Raw genomic sequence first — 21,472 nt, forward strand, 5'->3', positions numbered from 1 at the left:
TTTGAATTTTCCTACTGCCATTATCTCTAACCTGCTCTGCATGTGTATCACAGGACTTGCTTTTAAATGTTGTAAGTATGACGTGACTTGTCCATCTCACAGGACATAAAAGTGTCTCACTGTCTGTCTTCCAAAGATCACATATCGTCGCAAGATTTTTTTTTTTATAATAGAGAGATAACCATTTTAGGTTAAAAGTACTATGAAACTGCTGGAAGTAGTTTTAACAAAGAAAGTTTTTTTTTTTTCCCCCAAGTAATGTAGGGAGTGCAGAATTATTAGGCAAGTTGTATTTCTGAGGATTCATTTTAATATGGAACAAACACAGTGCTATCAGTCAATCCAAAATGTTAATAAACCTGAATGTTTCACAACGGAAATGTGAGTGTGAACATCATCAGGGGAATACATATGTGCGCACAATTATTAGGAAACTATTAGTGTGCAGATTTATTATGCAACTAAAGGAAAAATGAAAATTTTCCCATCTCACTTGTTTATTTTCATCTGTTATAGTGAGAATAATAAACAAACACCTCAAAATTTACAAATAAACATCTCTGACATTTCAAAAAAAATAAATCAATCAATCAATGACCAATATAGCCACCCTTCTTTCCAATAACAGTCATAAGCCTTTCCATTCATGGAGTCTGTCAGTTTCTTGATCTGTTGACGATCAGCTTTTTGTGGAGCAGTGACTACAGCCTCCCAGACACTCTTCAGAGAGGTGTATTGTTTTTCTCCCCCGTAAATCTAGCGTTTAAGAAGTGCCCACAAGTTCTCGATAGGGTTTAGGTCAGATGAGGAAGGGGGGCCATGTCATTATTCCTTCATCTTTAAGGCCTTTACTGGCTGGCCACGCAGTGGAGAACTTCGATGCAAGTGATGGAGCATTGGCCTGCATAAAAATCATGGTCTTTTTCCTGTATCACTGTTTGAAGAAAGTGTCTTCGAAAAACTGGCAGTAGGTTTGGGAGTTGATTTTGAGTTCATCTTCAATGCAAAAGGTCCAACTAGCTCATCTTTAAAAATACCAGCTCATACCAGTACCCCACCTCCACGTTGGAGTGGAGCTCTGTGCCCATTACTGATCCACAGGTCCATCCATCTGGTCCATCAAGAGTCACTCTCATCTCATCGGTCCATAAAACCTTTGAAAAAAATCTGTCTTCAGATATTTCTTGGCCCAGTTTTGACGTTTCAACTTATGTTTCTTGTTCAGTGGTGGTTGGGTTTCAGCCCTCCTTACCTTGGCCATGTCTTTGAGCACTGAACACCTTGTACTTCTGGGCACTCCAGGTAGGTTGCAGCTCTGGAATATGAAAGTACTGGAGGATAATGGGTTCCTGGTAGCTTCACGTTTGATTCTTCTCAAATCTTTGGCAGCTAATTTGCGTCTTTTGTTCTCAACACGTTTCTTGCGACCCTGTTGACTATTTGCAACAAAATGTTTGATGGTTCTGTGATCACACACCAATATCTTAGCAATTCCAAAAGTGCTGCATCCCTCTGAAAGACTTTTTACAATTTTTGACTTTTCAGAGTCAGTTAAATCTCTTTTTTGGCCCATTTTGCCTGAGGAAAACTAGCTGCCTAATAATTCTGCACACCTTGATATAGGGTGTTGATCTCCTTAGGCCACACCCTCCCTCATTACACAAATACACATCACCTGACGTGCTTAAATCCAATAAGCATTCAAGTTAATACAGCTTGGAGTTGGAATATACGCATTAAAAATGATGATATGGTCAAAATACTCACTTGCCTAATAATTGTGCACACAGTGTATTTTTATAATTTCTATGTAAGTTTTTACCTATCTAGTCTCTGCTTGTTGTACTGTATTTCATTTCTGTCTGTTACTAGATGCAAGTGGAAGGCAAATTTTAATGATTTCTATAAACATGACTAAATAAAACCCTTTTACATTGTGTTCCAAAAAAGTGAGTGCTGTTACCTCATGGATTGTTTCTACAACCATGGAGGAGTTGTACCACTGGGTGATGTTAATGTCTATCATATCAAAGCATGCTGTTCAAAATGCCCTTTCACTTTTTCCCCATGTCATTGCTTATCAGCTTTCACAGCTCTCCTTGATTTGTATGAGATGGCTTTGCAATCATCCATATTTCCAGACACAAGCCCTGAAGTTGTATGCAGCAGTGCATGTGTTTAGTGCACCACAAAAGGTTAAATCCACCCTTGGTTTCTGGTTTTGGTAAAACCTGATACTGACTTTTGGTATGATTTTGTCTATGAGGTAGCCAGTGAATTATATTACAGCTTCCGTAAACGCATGATGTCCTCTTCATAGCAATACATATCTCAGTAAATAACTCTTGTATCCTGGAGACTGACCTCTGATTGGTCATTCCAGTGAGTGACCTCACGCATGACTAGTCTTTCCTACTTTAACTTTTTATTTATATATGGGCATAAGAAAGATACCAGCATGGTTTGATTTGCCCAACAGAGGCACTGAGTGTGCTTTATAGTCACCGTGGTGATTTAAACAGTGAAGATATGGTCAAACCAATGTCAAGCAACATTGGACGTATTCATGAGATCAAAAATACAAGTAGATCAGAAAATATGCCCCATACAAAAACCTCCTACATTTGTGATGAGCTAAGCATCTCCACAATATGTGAGGACATCAGGGATATCAGTGCTGCTCCTAGCGTAGCTCATTCAGGTGGTTTGGGCATGTGGTTGAAATGCTGCTTGGGCATCTCCCAAAGAAGGTGTATGAGGTACAACTCAATGGGAAAAGACCAAGAACAAACCTAGGATAGTGTAGGGAGATGATATTTCTTATATGCACTGGATGTTTTTGGAAATTCCCCAGGATGAACTGGAAATTGTTGCTGAGAATAGGGTTGCCTGGTCTTTCCAGCTCAACATATCAACATGCCACCACTTCTTACTGTTCCTATTACTGTACTACTTTGCGAAAGCATCACCACCTCCAGTTACCGAACACACCCAGACCTTTAGACCCATCTTTCAGTAAAGGTACTTGAATGATAGGTTTGGTGTTCAAGTCAATCTTACTTTTTCACAACCATGGTCTACAGTGCATTAATAACAACAACAACATTTATTTATATAGCACATTTTCATACAAAAAATGTAGCTCAAAGTGCTTTACAAAATGAAGAATAGAAAAATAGAAGACACAATAAAAAATAAAAATAAGTCAACATTAATTAACATAGAATAAGTAAGGTCCGATGGCCAGAAAAAACAAAAAAAAAAAACCTCCAGACAGCTGGAGAAAAAAAATAAAATCTGCAGGGATTCCAGACCTAGAGACTGCCCAGTCCCCTCTGGGGTTAAGTATTTTTTTTTATACATTTAATAAAAATACTGCGGTGGGCTGGCGTCCTTCCTGGGATTTGTTCCTCCCTTGTGCCCTGTGCTGGCTGGGATTGGCTCCAACAGACCCCCCGTGACCCTGTGTTAGGATATAGCGGGTTGGACAATGACTGACTGACTTAATAAAAACATCACACTTGTTCTTAGAGTTTAAAATGGATTTCAAGGGGCACAAATCCAAACGTAAAGACAAAACCCTTAAAACTTAGAAAATATGTCAATTTTTCAAGCTAGTAGTGTTAATGAATATTGTCCCATTGCTATATATATATATATATATATATATATACAGTGCTCAGCATAAATGAGTATACCCCCTTTAAAAAGTATGAATTTAATCAGTAGCCCAATGAACAAAAGAAAAATTTCCAAAATTTTCACAAGGCTGAGTTTTATTGAACACTTGTTTAACTCTATAACATGAAATTAAGGTTAATAATATAACTTAGATCACAAAATCTTCAGTTTTACTCAAATTGGTTGAAGCAAAAATGAATACACCCCGCAACAGAAACTACTACATCTAGTATTTTGTATGACCACCGTGATTTTTAAGGACAGCACCAAGTCTTCTAGGCATGGAATGAACAAGTTGGCGACATATTGCAACATCTATCGTTTTCCATTCTCCAAGAATAACCTCTTTTAGAGCTTGGATGCTGGATGGAGAGTGATGCTCAACTTGTCGCTTCAGAATTCCCCACAGGTGTTCGATTGGGTTCAGATCAGGAGACATACTTGGCCATCCAATCACCTTCACCCTGTTCTTCATAAATGCAACAGTAGCTTTAGATGTGTATTTTGGATCATTTTCGTGTTGGAAAAGTGCATGACGACCAAGTGCATGGAGTGATATGAGAATGACCTGACATGGCAGTGTTAAAGCACTAACGATCCCTGAAATTAAATTAAGCAACTGGGTTGGAACAAAAACCTGCAGCCACTGCGGCCCTCCAGGAATGACTTTGCCCACCCCTGGTCTAGATACTCAGTGTGATACAGCACAGCCTCGAACAAAGAGTTCCATTTTGTCGTGGCTGGAGTTGGCGGCATGACTGCCTTTTCAACTTTCATTTGTAGCAAATGATGAAGTTATCTAGCACGACGTCCTGATGCTTTGGAGAATATGGCCTTGACAGAAGCAACCAGCATATCACAAAGTCATAGTGCTTCACTAAACTCTTCTCCAACTAATGACAGGATGTGGGCCCAACATGTGACATGAACAGCAGTTGGCAGTATTCCTCACAAACTGTCACAAAAACATTTTTTCATATAAGCTGCATTACAAAAGCTACAAGGTCATTGAAGTGCACATTAACCTCAGTCAGAGTACAGATAATTAGCTGCGCAATGCTTACATTGTTCACTTTGGTTAAAAAATCTGTGTTCACTAACATTGCTGTGCATTCATCTGGTTTAAAAGCATTGAGCGGTTGAATAAGCGCATTCACAGCATAACGTCCAACAACATCCGTTGTTTCATCGGCAATAATGACCACTTTCTCTCCGGCTTTCTTCGCTATTATATTAGCCTGTTGTTGGTTGAAAATTCTTGTAACGTATAGTTCCTTAAGTCTGCGGTATTCCACCACCGCCCTTCAGGTGGTTCTGCATAAAACTACGCATGGTAGAGTTGTCAACTTTCTCCAGCAAGTATATTGGCTGCCATAAATGCTTTAACCAGTTCCATCACTAATCTTTGGCAGCAGTTGCAGCAGTTGATCGTTCAATGCATCCGGTAATAGTACGTTGTCGTTTGCTGCTTGTGGTGTCATTTGTGGCCTCATGTTGTTGTTTATTTGAACGCTCTGTGTGCTTTTTTTGTCCCCAGATGATCATGTTAGACGCCAGACTAATAACTGATCGACTGGTTTGTTACAAGTCTTGCACCACAGTAAACCACCTTCGGCGTAGAATTTATCCTGTCCAAATTCTTTAACTCGCTGTTCTGGTCCAATATTCACTGCAGTTTTATTGCGTTGCTTGTTATTGTTATTGGCCATACTCAAAGATTTAATTTTACTAAATTTAAATAAGCTTAATTGATTGTAAAGTACACGATAGGTCAAATTTTTAGCACAACCAATAAATCGATTTAAAAATTGCTACAAATACCACCAATGCTATAAATCGACTTAAAAAATTAATGTTTACTCTTCCAACGGAAGAGCTAATGACGTAATGAGATGATGCAATAGGCTAAAGAAAGAACTTAAAAGGAGTAATCAAAACTAATCATACTAATATCAATATGCCTCAAATGGTGAGATTTCATTCAGATTTGGTATTTTCCGCGGCAGTTAGGTTAATTCCGCAGCGTGGCATTAAATTCCGCGGGCCGCGGTAAATTGTGGGCCCTAGTTAAGAATGTCTGTGTAGACACCCTGTATCTGCAATTGGCCAGAATTACCAAAGTTCTTCATCTTTTAGCTTGCTTCATAGGACAGTTCAGGTAGTAGTATGATACGTTTTCAAATAATTCCACAATCCAATTATCTTCATTTTAAAAGTTTAATATAATTCACAGCAAAACAGCTCACAAAAAAGGAGAAAAAATGTATATTACAAACAAAGGTTCTTGTTTAAAGAAAGTTCTGTTAAGGCTTACTTGTTTCATATTTCTCTAAGTTTGGTCATACAGTCATACTTTCAAATGGTCATATCAAAACAATCAGAAAACTGTATGCCAATACCCTATTTGCAAATGAATCTAACGTTTCATGCTTCTAGAAGTGTGACAATTTCCAAACTAACTTAATTAACAATCTGGTTAGCAGATGCAGCTAAGAAAGTTCAACTTCATGTTAAATTAAAGGGGGTAAAAGACAATACCATAATCTAAGAAACTAATACTCTATTTAAATTAAGCAGACACATCAATTTAACATTAACATTAGCTTCTTAAGATTGGCTCTTACACATCCTGAAACTAGCATTAGCCAAATTTAATTCCCCTATTGCTCATTTAAAATCTTGAATTTGTTGAAATTAAAGATACAGTTGGGAGACTATAGTCTTTTTATAATTCTAGAAGTTCTACAAATTACATCTTGCCTGAAGAAGGGGCCTGAGTTGCCTCAAAAGCTTGCATATTGTAATCTTTTTAGTTAGCCAATAAAAGGTGTCATTTTGCTTGACCTCTCATTATAAATCTACAAGTTACACATTGTCTTCAGTTGCTCATGTGTAGAAGTCAAGTTAATCAGCCTTGAAAATGTGTCATCACTCTTTCTCCTCAGACAAAAAGGAAGTGTTTTAAAATGAGGATCTAGTGCTGATGCTTGTTGACTCTGTAGGAAGCCCACACATCAGTTTTAAGTGTTGAAGGCACTACTTTCACTTGATGAGGACATACCATTTCATGCTGTCCTACCTGTAGCCGGGCACTTCTCATTCTATGCGAGGTAGTAAAGTTCATTTTCTCTAGAAAGCCTTAACAGATGCATTAGCGACATCTGCTGGATCTGACGTTAAAAACAAAGAAACAAAAATCTACATATAGTAGTTGAGAAGGACAGAGATTCACAAGATCAATCTTGAGACTTTAAGAACTGGTATTGAATTGTTTTAAATGAAAAATAACGATTAATCAGAAAATCTTTATTTTTATCCATGCCTAGCTGGCACTGTGAACTTTGTACATAAGAGCCAAGGTCACCTGCATGTTGATATGAAGTTTGGAACTCTTGTATGATAAGTAACCCTTGCCACAGCTCTCAAGTTTTGCAATGGGTCCATAGTATGAATATTGTAAATTGTTACAGAGATACATTGTTTTTTTTTCATTTAACTGTAACATATACACAAAAATCTTTCCTATCAATCTGTTTTATACAGTGTGCTTCTAGATGATCCTTTTGACAGATAGAATCCATCTGCAGACAGATACTTTGATTTTGATTGTTTTACTGCCAAAGATTAGTTCCTATTAAGGAAAAGATAGTTTGCCACCAACTTCATGAGTATGATAGTTTTAAGTAAATAAACAATGCTCACATTCCTTGTGTGGTATATTTTCACTTGGTGAGATTTCACACCTTTTGTAGAAGGATGAAAACTAACATCTTTCATTAAATTTTCACTATCACCGCAGGCACCTAAATTGGCAGATCAATATTGCGTGTGTCACCTTGCGACTGGGGATATGCTCCGTGCTATGGTAGCTTCTGGATCAGAACTGGGAAAGCGATTAAAGGAAACGATGGATTCTGGGAAGCTGGTATGTATATTTGGTTTTGTTTAGACTAGCAGAGACTCAATCTGTTTTTTTTTTTTATTTACATAATTTATGTGTTAAGCTAAATCTCCTTATCCAAAGTGTTTTACAAATCACAAATGTAATATATAGTTGTTGCCAGTGCCTCAGTGTTAGAAATGTGTCAGGTGTTTTCTAATTACATCTTACCATATTTTAAAAAAGAAAAGGTTTAGAATCAGCTTTTATATTGGAGTAAAGGATATTCTCCCTTTTATGTTGGTTTTAACTGTAGAATCCCTGAAGCCTATGAAAAAGTAATAATGCCGGGCCGCCTTAAATTCCCTCGCACCTTCTAATTAGCGTCTTTGTTTTGCAAATATTTGCTAATGTTTCAATTAGCACAAGCAGCAAGCAGCCTGCTATCCCATCCCCCACCAACTCAGACACAAAATACTCAGAGCTCAAATCTGTGAGATATCTGGAATTGTATAGGGTAAATAATACTTCGTTATTTACAATACAGTACATACATTTCATGTGTATTCCATATCTACAACAATCTGGGTAAATGTAGGATGACAGGAAATGAGAGGTAAGGAATGTTGAACACATAACCAAAGCAAACTTTTTTCATGTTACAGTAATAATGACAAAATTCAGATGTGAAGTGTATAATGTGTGAAAATTGAAGTCCAAATATCAAATAAACACTTTCACCAAAGGCATAACAAAACAAGTGCAATTACATGTTGCTGTCAGTGAGTAAAAACCCAAGTCCAAATATCAATTGACACAAAGTCAAAATGTCTGCTTGGCTGATGCAAAGGTAAGAACTGCTGCTTTGTAATTAACAGGCTATGGGTTCAAGCCTGGGTTCTCCCTGTTCTGAGTAGTGAGCTGCTATTAAAAACTCCCAAATAAAGTGACTTCAGCATCTGATGTGACTTCAGCTGCCTCGGTGGGGGATGAGTCAGCAGTCTACCTGCTGTCAGCGCTGATTGACACATTTACAAATCAAAGACACGGATGAAGAGGTACAAAGGAATTTAAGGTGACCCGGCATTACAACTTTTTTTTGTAGGCTTCAGAGGCTATAGTGTTAAAGATTTGCTGTTGCTGTTGGTTCTCCTCTCCTCTCTCTCAGGCAGGGCTTGAATTCAGGTTTGTTAAGCTTGATTCAGTTGTATGTAATGTTGTTTTCTTTGTTTTAAAAGTAAGTTTTGATTGTATGAAATGTTATTTTCTTCAAATAAAATATTGAAAAAAGGTACTAGAGAAAATGGATTGTATTTGGGCCTAGAAGGTGTGCTAGGAAGAGTCGCACAGAAAAAAAAGTAAGCTGGGTGTATCCGGATCAGAAAGTTTAATATGAAGCAAGTGGGGTGGTAATATATTTAGCAGAGTGAATCTTAAGATTTCTCCTGGGTTTCTGAATGCAGTTAAAAGGGAATGTTAGGAATAGCAATATATGGAAGTGCTAAAAAGCCAAAAGGTTTTTTCATTACATATACAGTATAATAGAGTCATGCAGCAAGTCACAGTATTTTGATAACCATAGAACCAATGGCATGTATTGTGAAATAAGAAGCAAACTAATCCAGCACCTTGCTTAAGATCACTAAGCATAATGTAACTGGCCTAAGTGGCATAACAGAATTTAGAGGAAGTCATCAATGCTTCCTTTAGAGAAACTGCGAAGGTTTCGCAGGTTGTGACTCAGTTCAGATTTGAGGAGTAATATGATTTTATTTAGAAATGTATTGTGGTCAGAGGAGGGGAAACTTGTATACTAAATTATATTATTTAATGTGGAAAAAGTCTGTAAGATAGACTATGAAGACGTCTACAAATAAGTCTCCAAACTAGACTTGCTAAGTAAATTGCATTTATCATTCCTGACATTAATTAGTTCTTCAGACCAGAAGTAATAAGAAAATTGATTTAATATTAGAAGCTAAATCATAAAGCAGATGACTTTATAAGGAATATAGAAAAACAAAATCTGGGCACCTTATTTCTTGTCTTCTAGAGTATTGTTTTGGATAAATGCTCTCTTTAAAGAAGGCAGTCTCAGAGTCCATATGGGAATGCAGAAAAACATCTTTATTACAGTGCAATGTAACAAAGAGACTTGACCATGGTATAAGTGTTTAAACTAGGAAGTGCATTTGTTTATGTTACATTTCCTATCTTCTATACAAAGTACTCCCCTTCTCTCTCTGCCTGCGCCAGGCTTCACTACTGTGTTCTGCTAGCAACCCCACCCCCACTTGCGTGTGCATGCACTGAAACATCTGCCTCCTAACATGGAAGGGCATGACACACAAGTTACAACTGAAGATAATTTAGTATATAAAAAGAACAATGGATCAACTATTTATAGGTGTTTTGGATTTCACAGGTTAGATGAGCAGTAGAATCTCTAATCTCTAAGGAATGCTGAAAGGAGATCACATCAAAAAGCGGGAGCACTACTAATCCTTTTCATCACTTTAGAGTGGCACAAAATTCAGTATGAAGAGACTGTTAAACTCTGTTCTGATACTGCAGTTACAAAGCATTTGCCACCCGAGACACCTAAACCAATTCAGTTGACATTGCAACCTTTATTTACCTGAGGCGGCAGTTCACTATATAGCAAAAGGCATGCTTCCCGTCTCAACAGTGGAAAAGAATGGTTTTTAAAGACTGATCAAAACTTTTGGCCTGCGATAGGAATTGCAAGTGAAATGCTGCCTCACGCATACATTCAAGTCAGTCTTACCCTTACCAACCAGATCACTAAACTAAAACATTTCATGTTGACAACTGATATGTGGTCAAGCTGCTCCTGCAAGCCATATTTAAGTGTGACTATTCATTTCGTTGAAGAATGGGAGATTAAACACGCATGTCTGCAAATGAGCTATTTTCCTGAAAACCACATTGGGGAGCACATAGCCAAATCTCTGCAAGTTACCCTCGCAAACTGGAAGCTGGATCAAATGAGGCTCATTGCTATCATAACCGACAATAGGAACAACGTTATCAAAGCAGTGCAGTGTCTGAAATTACAGAGGATGCAGCACTTTGGGCATCGAATTCATATGGCAATTGGTAAGTGCAAGTTTTAAAATAAACTAGGGGGATTACCCCCTGCTCGTTTCGCTTCAACCCCCTTTGCCTGTGCTACACGCCAGCCACTTCACATCTCTGCTGCTCGTGTTGTGAAGAGGGTGGCTGAACGCACCCCAAGGTGACACGGCCGCTCCTCCGAAGCCCCCCTTAAACAGTGATATAATGGGAAACAAATTAGTTTTTTTCTTTTTTTTTTTTTTTACCTCCTCTTTGCTTGATCAACTGCTGGCTTGCTGCTGCTATGCCCATGTGATCTGCATCTGTGGTGGTGCTTCGAACATTTAAAAGCCTATACAGCAGCTGTATTTGTCATCTACTGTTTGTCTTTTATTTCTGGCCCCGGGCGTGGTTAAATCTGTTGGCACAAAGTCTCGTCTCGCGGGACTTGAGTTCTTGATGTTTTTTAGTTTGTAATTTAAAAATGGAATGAGAATCTGAAAAATCTAACAACATCGCATGAAAGTTCGATAAATTCTGAAAAGAATTATAAGCAATATACATGCAATAATATACAAGACATCTGTTGGAAATGTAATGTATGAGGGGTAGTCAAAAAGTTTCTGGAATTGTGATATAGCGGGAGAGTCCGAGATTAGATTACATACACGTTTGTAGACCAGTTACAACAGGTCTGGATTTGTTTCTGATTGTAGTATTGTTTTAATTACTGTTTGACTTAGACGTGTGCATGGGGGAATCAGCAAGTGCTTCAGTGCCACTAGCGTATCTGAAGCTGTCTTTCCCAATTTACACATGAACTTGATGGTAGCATGTTGTTCGAACTGCAACATTATTTTTGCTTTAGTATCATTTCCAATCATCAAATCACCATGGGCCTCATGCATAACGCCGTGCGTAGAGTTTGCACTATAACATGACGTAAGCACAAAAGCCGAAATTCCAGATGCAGGAATCTGTGCGTTCACCAACTTCCACATTCTCCCACTACATAAATCCTGGTCAGTGTGAAAGTAATGCTCGTGCACGCGCCTGCTGTCCCGCCCCTACACCTCCCAGAATTATGCCTCTTTAAATATGCAAATCAATATAAATAGCCATTAAGATCAGCCTTCTGTGAAAAGACAATGGAAAAAGCACAGGGGGAAGTAAAAATTTCAGTGAATACCAAGTGGAAGCTATTTGTTGTTTTAAACTGTGGTATTAACAACAAAAGGAAGTTGATTGAGTGACATAGCTTGTCGGAGAAACTCGAAAGCTCAAGTTTACAGAGTTGCACAGTGCCCGAAATAAAAAAGAAGTTGTCACATATCAAAGTCGCCATGAAAAGGCGAGTCGTAGCCCACTGGCTGAGTGTCCTATGAAAGCTTATTAGGGTACAGACAAAAAAAAACAAAATAGGCACACAGTGGGCAAAAAGCACAAAATGTCAACTTTAATTTCGAAATTTCCACTTTAATCACGTAGTTTATTTTGTCATTAAAGTAAAACAACATGAACTTTATCTTAAAATTGTTTAATTTATTAGCTTCTCAAATCCCATCATAACTAAAGTAGCAAGTTAAATGGTTTGTTTTGTATTTGATCTTCTATCTACTCTGTGTGTGAATCACTACATGCTTCTTAAGCAGGCTTTCTCTTCCTCTGACAGGACACAAAATCCATTACATTTGTGATATTACAGCTCTCTGAATAATTAAAATACTGAGATGTATACGTGATATCATTTTCATGATGATAGGAGTTAAAGCATGTTATTAAACATGAGAACACGGTGTTGCAGTGATTGTTCACGTCTCAGATGTTTGATGCGCCATGCACAAACTTTGATGAAATGCTTTAGTACAGAAGTACTGTCTCTTTCAAACGTACTAACCCCCAATTCCTGTCCTTAATTTTCTTTCCCCAAGTAACCAATCGCCACACAATCAGCTCTGTAATAGACGTTAAGCCATCTGTAAGCTTAGAACGCCAATTCTTCAAAACTTTTAAGGAACATTGAAATATCTTCATAGTATGTGTTTAATTACTCTATCCATCTATCCTTCCAGTGTCACGCCAGTCCCAGTAAGAATACAGCGCAAGGCAAGAACAATACATGAATGGAGCACCAGCTAATAGCTAGCGCTGCGGCACTGTGTCCTGGCATGTTTAATTATTGACAATATAGATTATTTAAATGAAGTTAGTTTGTCTGTATAATCAACATAATTTGCTGCATTTCATCTTATAAATGATATCGTCATCATATGTAAATACGTGCTTTATAAAGTGGCTCAGGTTGTGCAATATTATAACTGTAGTGCAAGGTTACAGTCAGGTAATTCTATTTATAAGTACAGACATTTCTACAAGGAGCACTTTATAGTTCTTGGGATGAAACTCTTTCTGAACTGTGAGGTCCGTACAGGAAAGGCTTTGAAACATTTGCCGTGTGAAAGCAATTCAATTGACAGCATGGTTGAGGCAGCGTGTGCTTGATGCTGTATACCGATAATTCTTTTTCTCAGCTGCTCTAGATCTGTGATTTCCCCACTCAGATACAGTGGAACCTCGGTTTGCGAGTAACTTAGTTTACGAGTGTTTTGCAAGACGAGCTATATTTTTATATTAAGTTTTGACTTGATAAACAAGTGATGTCTTGCAATACGAGTAGTATGGATACAATTTGTCTGCTGAGAGTCATGTGATCACAACTGAGCAGATTGTTCTTCTCTCTCTCTCCTTGAAGGCAATTGTCTCCTGTTCTCCGTCTGAGACTGCGTGCCTCACTCATATAATCAACAACCGTACGAGCGTATACTGTTTACTACAGCATTGTGACTGTGTGTGCACGCACGTGGGTGCTGTGAAGTGCGAGTCCCTGTCTTGCGCCCCAAAACACGAAGCTGAGTCTCAGTACTTTAACAACACCAGCTTTATTCAGCTTAAAACAGCAACAGCGTGGTTATTTTTTGTAGCGGGATCTTTATTATGTTCCTTGTATCACCCATTGATGGCAGGCGCTTACAGCATGTCTGCGATCTTTTTGGATCCACTTATACGGTTAACTGCTACAGCGCTGGGAGACTGCAATTGCTTTGGAACACTCTTCTGCATGTCGTTCTGTTGGGTGGAGTCCCACAAGAGTTTAGAAACTCGCTCGCACCAGCCATGATTCTTTTTAAAGGTAAAGTGCAGGTTAATTTGCTTTATGTATTTTTACTTTATATTTTGTATTAATCATTTTTATATGAATAGTTTTGGGTTGTGGAACGAATCATCTGAGTTTCCATTATTTATTATAGGGAAATTCACTTTGATATAAGAGTGCTTTGGACTGCGAGCACGTTTCCAGAACGAATTATGCTCGCAAACCGAGGTTCCACTGTACAGTGATACAAATACTTCAAGTGGTGCAGTGAGAGTAATATGGAAAAAGATGATCCGCTGTGGCAACCCCTAACAGGAGCAGCTGAAAGAACAAGGTGCAGCGAGAGTAACAACGCTAAAGCAGCTATGGTATTTAGAATAGTTTGACCATTCCGTGGACCATTATATTGTTACTGGTTAATTACAATCCGATGCGTTAAACTAATAAACAATATAAGGTTAATTTCAGTGTATTTATAAAGCCGCATCAGGGATGTTGATCTAAAAAAGAAAGGATAACCACACAGGAACAGTAGCACTGCTTTGACACTGGGTGCTGCCAGTCTGCAAAACGGAGCGCAGAACTTGTATATAACAGGGTATGAGGTACCGTGGAAATGTGCGTGGCTTTACGCCAAGTTTAGGTTTTATACATCGCAATTTGAACGTGGAAACGTTCTTACGCAACATTTCTGGGCGTATGCACCGTTTATACACGAGGCCCCAGATCACTAACAACTACATAAACCTTTTCCCTCTGAGAAGCAGTTTGTGTTTCATATTTAAATACGATTAATTTTATTAGTTAGATGAACCTTTACTGGAAAATAACATAAAATAAGGTCCTTTCATAGTTTTAAGAACAGTTCAGTTAAACTTGAGATTTCTTAACTTTTAACTGTAAACTCTAAATAAACAGTGCACTTGCTCCTTTAAATGACGTGTTTCTCTCTTGTAGCTTAAACATATAGCTGCCATTTATTCATGATACTATACTGCAATAACATTTCTGGTTGTTTGGCCATAAACCACCAATTTGTCCATTTAGTGACATATTTAACCAGTAAAGGTCATCTTTCATAAAATGTTTCACAAGTGCAAAAATAATTCCAGGATTTTATTTTGGGTTAGCTTTCCCCGCATTCTGCTCTCCGCTATACTCGCATTAGCAAGTTAGCACGCATACGTGAATATATATTGTTAAAAAAAACTCTTACGACCCCACATTATTTTACCAACATGTTCAAAATAGCTCATCGTCGACATTTTCTGCTTTTATGGCCTGTAATGTGTATTCCATTTATGGCAGACTCACTAACCTGTGATAAAGAATAGAGAGAGCACATATGTTGAGCTGGTGTTAGCTTAACACAGGAGGATTTATTCTTCCTCTATTTGCTGTACTCTGCTCTATACTGTTCGCACAAGGAGCACCATCTAACACAAAAGAGTTTACTTTTTTTCCAAATCCTCTACAAATGCAAGTTAAAATTTTTAAATTTAAATGCATGTCTATTGTACAACTATGTGTTAATCAGGATTCATTAGGCATAAATTAACTTCCTTTTAACATTAATGTAAAATTGTAAAAAGTTAAAGCATGTTTTATTGCAGAACATGACATGGACGATGGGTAAATGACCCTGGCAGTTTCTTTAACTCTTAGGGCTAATTTTTTTTTGTTATTTCCCAGGGCTGAATATTTTTCCAAAAACTAACATTTTTTAAAAAAAGAACACAAAGCAATTGTTTAACATATCAAATCAACAAAAAATATTTACTTTTGACAAATGTTACTGTCTTGCATGTTGTATGAGCCTGCATACTCTATGATTTCACATACATATCACATACATTTTACACAGCAAAGTCCTGCAAAGTCTGATCTTGCTCAAAGCAGCCAATTTCAGTCATTGCCACATTGCACTGCTTACAATACGTGTTGCTTTGGTGCCTACTTTTCAATTGTCTGTCGCTGCACTTTCTCACATATATTGTTAGTGTGTACTGTAGAGAGACAAGTCACCCTTTTGCCATTGTGCCATTCCACTGCCACCAAGTTTTCTGCCCACATGAAAACCGTATTTTCACCTCTTTTCATCTTCTGAAACTTTATGAACTTTATGCATGGCATTATAGCCTGGCTCACCCCTTGGGATTTGTTTCTGTTTATTACAGAAGCGAATAAAACTTTGCAGCAGCACGTACCTATCACCATGCTGCATAACCTGTCCAAAGCCACCAGGGGACAAAGCACGTTTGGACCAATGCTCCCTGAAGTTATATCACCAGTTCTGTCCCATCTCCATTTGTAATACCACAGCATGCTTCATCTCGTCTTTTGTTGTGGGTTTACACTGAAAAACGAGAATGCGATGCAAATGCAGCCCGCGATTCAAAAAATTTCTCTGCCTATCTTGTCTGACGGTAGCTGAAAAGCAGCATCAGAAGAGAGCAGCCTGAAGTATAGCAGCTGGTGATCTGTTGTGTCCAACAGCAAGCCATGCCGTCTTGTGAAGTCCAGCAGCCAGATCGGCTCTCAACGGATCAATGTCAGTGTATTTATCCCACGCGAACCATGCCGTAGATGCAACGGCTGCGCAAAGCATTCAACTGGCAGCAGATCCGCTGGCGCGGCATCGGCTGGTGTTTGATCAACTGATGCCGACTTCTCACTCTCTTGCTTGATCTCCTGATCACTGTCAATAAAATCCGATTCTGAAAAATCAGAGTCCGACTCCGCGATAATGCGCAAAACATTGTCTGCTGAGTGTTTTCTTTTCTGCACTCACTTCGCTCCCTTGTCACATGTCGATGCCATCTTGCCATTGTTTACATTTCGCAACTCACGCACACGCTAGGATTAGTTGCCGAGTCTAGCATTCCTCCAAGCACAGAGGGAATGCCTGTGACGTGACAGTGAGATTTGTCGCCATTAACAGCTGATTATCGCCCTCTATCCCTGGATGTCGACTTTAGTCGACATTCGCACTCAACCCCTCCTGTCGACAAAAGTCGACATCCGCCCTAAAAGAGTTAAGCTAAAGGATTGCAGCTGGAGGAGGAAGAGGGACTGCCTGCTCAGTAGCTCAGTACAGAGATGCCAACACTCTAGGGATCAAGGCAGAAAATAAATAGATAGATAGATACTTTATTAATCCCAAGGGGAAGTTCACATAATCCAGCAGCAGTATACTGATACAAAAAACAATATTAAAGAGTAATAAAAATGCATGTAAAAACAGACAATAACTTTGAATAATGTTAGCATTTAATCCCCTGGGTGGAATTGAAGAGTCGCATAGTGTGGGGGAGGAATGATCTCAGTGGAGCAAGACAGTGACTCTGCCTGGAGATGACACTGTTAAGTGGATGCATTGGATTCTCCATGATTGACAGGAGTTTGCTTAGTGCCCGTCGCTCTGCCACAGATGTTAAACTGTCCAGCTTTATTCCTACAATACAGCCTGCCTTAACAAGTTTGTCCAGGTGTGAGGCATCCTTCTTTATGCTGCCTCCCCAGCACACCACCACGTAGAAGAGGGCACTCGTCACAACCGTCTGGTAGAACATCAGCATCTTATTGCAGATGTTGAAGGACACCAACCTTCTCAGAAAGTATAATCGGCTCTGACCTTTCTTACACAGAGCATCAGTATTTGCAGTCCAGTCCAATTTGTCATCCAGCTGCACTCCCAGGTAATCATAGGTCTGTACCCTCTGCACACAGTCTCCTCTGATGATCACGGGGTCCATGAGGGACCTGGGTCTGGGCCTGGGCCTCCTAAAATCCACCACCAGTTCCTTGGTCTTGCTGGTGTTCAGGTGTAAGTGGTTTGAGTCACACCATTTAACAAAGTCTTTGATTAGCTTCCTGTACTCCTCTTCCTGCCCACTCCTGATGCAGCATACAATAGCAGTGTCATCAGCGAACTTTTGCACGTGGAAGGACTCCGAGTTGTATTGGAAGTCTGATGTATATAGGCTGAACAGGACCAGAGAAAGTACAGTCCCCGGCGGCGCTCCTGTGTTGCTGACCACAATGTCAGACCTGCAGTTACCAAGATGCGCAAATGACAGAGTTCTAGAGCAAGAGAGAGCACTTTCAAAAGTCCTGTCCTATGACAAAAAAATTCAGGCATCTTGTCCCTACCTGGCAAGATTTAGAGATGCTGGAGGTTAGGGCTGTTCGATATAACAATATATATCGGATGACAATATGAAAACTTCTATCGCTGCACATTACGCTATCGTTTGTTTCGTGGTGTCGCAAAATAAACTGTTTACGGCAATATTTTTTTCATTGTTTTGATGGCCACCACGTGGATGCAGACACACTAGCATGGCTGATGAAGACGAGGCAACACCAGTTAGCTCCACACAGAAGGACCTTGTTCCTAAACGAGGGGCTACCTCTGTAGTATGGAGATGGTTTGGATTTGAAGAGTCTGACACGGACCAGAAAACGGTACTGTGCAAATTATGCTGCAAACCGATCGCTACCACAGACTCCAACACGACAAACCTCTTCTACCACCTCCGCAAAAAGCACGTGAGCGAGCATGCAGAGAGTTTACAACTGAGAGGCAGGCCACGTAGGATATTACAGTTGTAAAGGTACTATTTAAACGAGCATGTTAAAAGCTTGGAAGATTAATTGCTACCAAAACAATTTGCTTAAGGCATAATTTTCCCTGCAGCATTTGCTGTCAGCGTTAATCTTGTTAAAATTACGTTTACGCCACAACTGCATTAACACGGCAAATCTCCGTTAACGAGTTACGCGGATCGCCCGTGCTTGGGGCTGGGCGGCATCAACACGCTAGCGCCGTCCAGTCCACGCACGGGCGATCAGCTGTAACTCATTAACGGAGATTTGCCACACTACGATGTGCAAATTAACATTTTACTAGAATGTAGACTAAAAAATATTATATTTAATATTATATATTTAATATATGTTTGTCGTAAGCCTTATTGCTGCTACAGTTTGAAGTACAATGTTTACATTTGGTTTTGACAGTTAATGTTAGACTTGTATTTATTTTGTTTAAAGGGTTTATTGGCCTTATATAGTTTAGTTGTTAGTGCTTTGATCCTTTTATATTTAATATATGTTGTGAGAGTTATTGCTGCTACAGTTCACATTTTGTTTATGTCAGGCATTTTATATAGCAGTATTTTATATTGGGCCTTTAGTAATTTGTTTTTGAAAAGTGTTTTATATTTGATACATTAACATTTTATGTTTACATTCTAAGTCAAACATTTGCTCAAATGTTCTAAATAAAAGAACAGAAATAATTACAAGTTGAGTACTTCTCATTTTTGATTTTTTGAATTTAAATGAAAAAAAAAGGAGTGGTGATTATATAAACTATTCACTGAATACAAAGAAAATGTACTATATCGTGATATCGGGATATAAGATTTTGGTCATATCGCACAGCCCTACTTGAGGTGTTCCAGAAAGCTCTGAAACCTTTTCAGGTATTCACAGATACTTTGTCTGGAGAGGACTATGTCACTCTTTTATATGTCTAACTGCTGCTCCAGCTTTTCAACTGTACCATCCTGGCACACGATGAAGTGAGCTTAACAAAGCCATCAAATCTGTCATTGTGGGTTACCTGAATGAAAAGTATGCTGACCCATCATATGGACCTGTTGGACATCATTTGTCAATCCATGATTTAAATCCACTTATATTGCAGCTGACAGGATTGAGTGAGTAAAGTTTAGAGTTGCATTGGAAATGAAATCGCTAGCCTCTGAGTAGAGCTATTGCAGCCCAAGTGACTCGGCTATGATAAACATTGTGTTGATGCTTGCAGACCACCCAACAGGGGCACCACTTAAAAAGAAAAAATCTCATGCAGACAATGACACCTTCCTGCCCCAAGGCATCAAAGAGGCAAACAACTGAGAGTGAAATGTCCAGCTACATGGACATAGTTAACTACAAAGAGGACTATTTCATTTATGTTGGGTAGAATTGGCGGTCCCGTGGCCTGGAACCCCTGCAGATTTTTTTTTTTTTCAGCTGTCTGGAGTTTTTTTTTTTTTTTTTTTTCTGTCCACCCTTTAATTTCTTATTTTGTCTTTTATTTTTCTTCAGAATGTAAAGCACTTTGAGCTACTTTTTGTATGAAAATGTACTATATAAATAAATGTTGTTGTTGTGTCAGGGCCAGCAGAGTACGATGCAGATCACCTTGCATGATGGAAGGAATATGTAGTCATCTTCCCCACTTTGAGCTGCCTGGTGCAAAAATTCCTTTATGTTCTTGCCCCCAGTTCACCATCAGAAAAGGTGTTTCAGTTGCAGTGGCAGTATTGTCAGTTGTCATAGGACATCCTTGAAGCCTGAGACATTTGACAGGCTAGTATTTCTAGCTCAAAATCTTTAAGCTGAGATGAAATGCTTAGATAAGGCTACCTCCGGCAAAAAGTACTTTGTAAGATAGGTGGCTTTACAAGTTAGGTTTACAAGTAAGTGGTGTTTGCACAGTTGTGTACAATATTTTGACAAGGATATCCTAAATGCAGTTGTTACTGGGTACAGTTTGATAAATTGTTTGTTAAAATAGTGGAGAGAAAATAAGAGACAGGTCATATGTTTATATTGTTATAATATTTATATATATTATTTTATTTTAACTGTGTTGTAGACTGAATTTTCATATAATTTCAAATACATTTTTGGAAGACTCAGGCCTGCCATTTTTTGTTTATATTAAAACATTTTATTTACATTTACAATATATACTTAATCTGACAGGAGATACAGTAGTTCTTTTAGGTACTGTGGGCCTATAAGTTAAATATATATTCATATTTTTTATGTATTTCAGCCTGTATTTTAATACATAAATACATTCTTGTGACATCTTGTATGACTTTGGTTTACAACTGAAAATTTTATTCCATAAACATATGTAGATAAATATATGTGGCCATTCAGCCAAAATATATGAAGATTTTTTGTCTGTATCACCCTGCCCTATTACTTGATGCACAGGCATCTCTCAAAGCTAAAGTTTTAACCAGCTGAATCTCTAAGACAATGGCGCTTAGTTTTCTTAAACTGCGCACTGTCCTTGGCTTGTCATCACCCCTTGCTGGTGTCTGAACAAGCATCTAATCAAAACGGGCCACTCTGTTTTACATAAAAGGCAAGTAGCCTTGGGCTGATAAGCACAGGCAGTTTTTGTAGCTGCTTGGAACAAAATAAAAAGAAAGGCAGAACGTTTAATAATTAACTCTTACATAACCTAAAGCTAGCTAATACAACATGTTCTGCTTTAACTTGATTAAATTACATTAATACATAAATTCTCTGTAGCATCTACAGTATGCACAGTGCCTGATCTTTCCAAGCAATGCCTCTGTGCTTTTCAATTTCCAGTTTGAAATAAATGAAATGGAAATAAGTAGTACGTTAGAAATGGAGAATGCTTGGAAACAATTCCATACATTTATTTGCATGTTGTAATATTTCCAACTCGACTGGAATAGAAACTTACCGAAATATACATGTCATCCGGGGGATAGTTTTAATTATCTTGTCCACAATTAGGGATCAAAACGATGATGAAATTAATCAGAGAAGTAAACAATAGCAGTAAGCATTTGAATTGACACTTCGTGATTTTATTTTATAAACATTCCTCAACGCAT

The 21,472-nt window shown here is 38.4% G+C and overlaps 1 protein-coding gene across 2 annotated transcripts in view; it reads left to right on the forward strand.

Annotated features, from left to right (window-relative positions):
- ak2 (adenylate kinase 2) overlaps positions 1-21,472 on the forward strand; it is a 54,391-nt gene that overhangs the window by 7,336 nt on the left and 25,583 nt on the right. For both annotated transcript variants that reach the window (XM_039739529.1, XM_039739530.1), the window contains exon 2: positions 7,481-7,606. In XM_039739529.1, the coding sequence (XP_039595463.1) occupies positions 7,481-7,606 (126 nt within the window). The remainder of the gene's footprint in view (positions 1-7,480; positions 7,607-21,472) is intronic.

Source organism: Polypterus senegalus, chromosome 17 (assembly GCF_016835505.1).
Source record: "Polypterus senegalus isolate Bchr_013 chromosome 17, ASM1683550v1, whole genome shotgun sequence".
NCBI classification, from domain to species: Eukaryota; Metazoa; Chordata; class Cladistia; order Polypteriformes; family Polypteridae; genus Polypterus; species Polypterus senegalus.